Source organism: Populus euphratica, unplaced genomic scaffold (genome assembly GCF_000495115.2).
Source record: "Populus euphratica unplaced genomic scaffold, PopEup_1.0 scaffold110.1, whole genome shotgun sequence".
In the NCBI taxonomy this organism is placed as follows: Eukaryota; Viridiplantae; Streptophyta; class Magnoliopsida; order Malpighiales; family Salicaceae; genus Populus; species Populus euphratica.
In genome coordinates, this window is record NW_011499904.1 from 576,036 (window position 1) to 580,140 (window position 4,105).

Genomic DNA, 4,105 nt, shown 5'->3' on the forward strand with positions numbered 1-4,105 from the left:
GTTAATTGAGAATTGAACTTCATAATTTGCTTCAATTTACCTTTTATTGAGTTATCTCGATCTTATGACCTAGATCGTGGGTTTGATAGAATAACCCAAATTAACTCAGACTATTTTTAATTATTTTTTAGTTTCATCTTTCAATAGTAAGTTTATTGAAAATTTAGTTTTGTAATTTTTTTTAATTAATTTTTTATGAGGAGTTATTATAATTTCATGATTTAATATATGAATTGATAAATTAACTCGGTTTGACCCGAATTGATATAATATATTGTTGTACTAATGTTTATTAAAAAAATCTTATTTAAATATTTATTTAAATCAAATTATATTTTTTATTTAATATATAAGTTGCTTTTAAACTCATCAAGATGTTTGAATCACATCTAATCCATTTTTGAATAATTTTTAAAAAATTCTACTAGAAAAAAGTTAATAATTAAATTATTTAATTACGTGTTGTTATCAAGAAGGAAGGAAGGAAGGATGGGAGAGCAGAGCATTTGGCGTATGTGTCTACACACACACGCGTGTTCTTGTTTCATTTTTCTGTTTCCTTTTTGTTTAATTTATTTCGTCTTCTCTCAAAAAAGAAAAAAATAATTGATTGATTTTATAAAATTAATAACTCATGACCATGCTATATTTATGGATTCACCCAATTACTCGTTCAAAAAGGAGACAAGTTGTACACCCTATCAATCTGAACTCTGAAGTATCATTTTTCCATGCCATTCATTTTCTTTTGTTTTAAATGAGAAAAAAAGGTTAATTATGTTTAATATTCTATGATTTTGTCTTTATAATTTTAAAAATTATATTTATCTGTAATTTAATATTTAAATAATGTTTTTCCTTTACAATATAAAAAAATTCGCTTTACATCCTATAGAAATATTTACAAGATTATCCTTATTTTTCAAAATAAATTTAATTAATTAATTAGTGGGAGAAAAGAAAATATGTATATAAATAAAGAACAAAAAGAAGAGGAGAGAAGATGATCAATAGTAGTGTACATAACACTGTCAGAACTCAGTGGTTTACAACAGAAGAGAGATGATGTAGTTGGGGTTATATTGGGCTTATGAATATTTAGGAGTGGGCTGGGCTGGTTTGGGCTGGGCCTATGAGGCAACGGGAGAATATCTTGGCATGGCGGTGACAAACAATATTTTTCACTTTTTTTTTGTATGTAGTGTGAATCTCATCTCAGATCCCTAAACCTAAAAATTCTTTCATTTGAAAAAAAAATTGAGAAACTCTTTCGATTTATTAAAAATAAATAAATAATGGGTTTTGTTGCTATTTAGGAAATTTGAATCGTAGAAAAAATTAGAAATTTTGGATCAGCAGCAGCCAACAAGGAAGGAAGGAAGGAAGAGAGTGGTGGTCGAGGGTTGGGTTTGATTTTTATTATAGTAATTATAAGAATGGCAGGAAGAGAAGTAAGGGAATACACTAATCTCACTGACCCTAAAGGTACCCAAATTTCTTCTTCTTTCATTCAAATTATATTTTGCATGTGATTGATTGTACTGTTTTGATTCTGAATTTAATTGATTTTAGATAAGAAATCGTTGGGGAAAGGAGGGAGAGACAAAGTAATTGATGATGAAGACATCACTTTTCATCGCATGGTTGCTAAGGTTAGACCTTTCTTTCGTCTTTCCTATTCCCATTATTTACTGCTGCTGCTGCTGCTGCTTGATTTAGCAAAGTATAGGAAAGGGTAGTTTCTGATAACATGCCCTGGCAGGGATTCTGGCTTTGATTCAATGCTGCTAACAGATGCAAGAGGTTGCTGGAGAACGTGGTGGCTACCTTCATGGCCGAGGCGGTATCTACCTCTCCCCATCTCTCTTTCTCCACATATATATATATATATATACACACCCACCTATTCTTTCACCGGATTTTTATTTATTTTTTATTTTTTTGGAATACCTACTTCTTCTTTTACATATACCTTCGTGAGCTTTGTTTATGCAGCACTGGATAGCGATGATTTACTTTATCTCAAAGAGCAAATGGAGGCTGAAGAGGATGCAGAACGCCTATTACGCCGCACTGAGAAAAGGGCATTTGCTGCTTTTAAAATATCCTTCTTGTGCTCATTTATTTCTAATTTTGTTTCCATATCGTCTTCTAATAAATGAAGTCTTGCTTTCCCAGTCCTAGCATGTGGTTGTTTGTGCTTTGGTTGATGGCTGCCATCCATGTAATCACATCTTTCATGACGCTGATCCAAGGAGCTTCTAATGTGTAGTTTATAGGGTCAAAATTTATTTACTTTGTGATGGTTAACAGCTCATAATCTAAAAAACTGAGAAAAACATCTGTGTCAGTCAGTTCTCATTCATCTTGTAGTTTTTCACAACTTGTCTTTGTGGTTGTTGGAAAATGCATCTGCTCTGCCTTTTTAATTTCATAGTTCTCCTTACTTTTCACATATTTATCCATCTACTAATCACTGATGTTTCCATTCTATTTTTTTTTTCCATTAAAAAATCAGGTACAATTGTGTTTTTTAGTGAGTTACTTCATGCTCAGATGCTAAATTGGTGAACACTGTTTTTTCTTATGCTGTAAGCATGCCTTATCAGTATTTTCCTGGAATGCTCTTTAATTTTTTCCATTAATAAAACTCGTACAATATTTTTGTCTCATCTTATACCTGAACCTCCAACTGTAATAGCGTAGCGTTAAATTAGCTGATCTGGAATGCCCCGTTGATTTTAAAGGATCATTACTTTGGCATTCCTATATTCTAGGTCTATCATGCGGTAGTCTACCATATCCTAATGCAGTGCTGTCTTTATTGCAACCCTTCTCTCTGTTGTTGTTTATCTTCCCTAACCAATGAGTACAAAGCTGCAAGTCTGGCAGATTCTTCACCCACATCAGTTCCCTTGTCATTTCGTGTTGAACCCAAGCCAAAGAGTGGAATTAGGTATTTCTGTCCCAGCATGCTCTTAAACCTTTTATGTTTCAGCTAAAAAGGTTAATTCTTTTTAGCTTCCCGTGCTGGTTTGACTTCTGAAATTTTCTTGATTATAGGCAGCAAGACTTGCTGAAAAAGGTGGTTGAAGTCAAACCAAAACGACCTAAAGTTTCATCTGATGGGAACTATTCCACCCCAATTTCAAGTGATCGTGATTCAGACAATAAAATCAAGGTTAACCAGGAAAAGAAAGAGCACATTTTACCAGCACCAAGCAAACCAGAAGATGAGACAAATGTTAAAAATGAGGCTGAGGAAAATCCTGTTAAAAGTTTGCTAGGTTTAGCATATGCAAGTTCTGATGAAGAAGAAGACTAGAATCAATAATAATGTGCTGATGCGTTGGTACAGTGCATTGAATGTTCTTTTATTGATAGTTGTAATGTTTTCACAAGTACAAAATTAGGCTCTTTATCTGACCACTAGTATCTCGCTGTGAATTCTATGTTTTCCAAAGCTATACTATACAATTTTTGTTTTATGCAGTTATTCCATGGTCTTGTGCAAAATGCTCATCCTTTTCTCTGTTAGTTTTGGATCCGCATCTCGAATTTGAGCACCTTAAAGCACCCGATGAACTTGTTATTGACCTTGCATATTTGGCATTTGCAACCTTGAGCCATTTTTGAATATTGCTGTTAGGCTTTGCCTTACCTATGCCTGTTTGATTAAAAGAAGCTCCATTTTCAAATAAATCCTCCACACAGTAGAAGTTCCATGACATGCTTTTCTCATCAAAGCCATTCATCCGTGTTGCCTTCTGAGAAATCAAGGACACTAGTTTGAGGATATTCTGCAGGATTTCCTTCTGTTCCTCTGTAGTTTATTCTCTACTTCTGTTATCCTTTTGCATGACCATGTACCTCTCCTTGGTCTTGGAGGGCTGATGGCAGAAATATTACCTCTTTGTTTCCTGACTAAATGAAGTTGTTGGCTTCACTCTGAATGCTGGGTCGCATGCTTCCACCAGTTGCATACTCTCCCCATCCTTCCTGAAGATTGCTTGCCAGGTGACCCTGCATCATTTCAATGTCTAAGAGAGATCAATGATTTGTATAGATTTGATTTATGTACTATAAAAGTTCATTTTGGACCGTA

General features: G+C 33.8%; 1 protein-coding gene across 2 annotated transcripts; it reads left to right on the plus strand.

Annotated features, from left to right (window-relative positions):
• The first annotated feature begins 1,172 nt into the window (after positions 1–1,172).
• Positions 1,173–3,488, plus strand: LOC105133232 (uncharacterized). Of its 2 annotated transcripts, none has more exons than XM_011037117.1 (6): positions 1,173–1,485; positions 1,573–1,652; positions 1,795–1,843; positions 1,996–2,102; positions 2,874–2,956; positions 3,064–3,488. In XM_011037117.1, the coding sequence occupies exons 1-6, from the start codon at positions 1,437–1,439 to the stop codon at positions 3,323–3,325; spliced, it is 630 nt and encodes a 209-aa protein (XP_011035419.1). In that variant the 5' UTR covers positions 1,173–1,436; the 3' UTR covers positions 3,326–3,488. The 2 variants fall into 2 exon arrangements, with proteins under 2 accessions (XP_011035419.1, XP_011035417.1); XM_011037115.1 differs by having other exon boundaries at positions 1,474–1,485; positions 1,763–1,874; positions 1,905–2,102.
• The last annotated feature ends 617 nt before the right edge of the window (positions 3,489–4,105 follow it).

Excerpts from the sequence above, each read along its gene's own strand:
- LOC105133232 (XM_011037115.1), top strand. The coding sequence starts at position 1,615 with ATGATGAAGACATCACTTTTCATCGCATGGTTGCTAAG. Across the intron at positions 1,653-1,762 it reads TTCATCGCATGGTTGCTAAG|GGATTCTGGCTTTGATTCAA; the intron begins GTTAGACCTTTC and ends ATGCCCTGGCAG. Across the intron at positions 2,957-3,063 it reads AAGCCAAAGAGTGGAATTAG|GCAGCAAGACTTGCTGAAAA; the intron begins GTATTTCTGTCC and ends TCTTGATTATAG.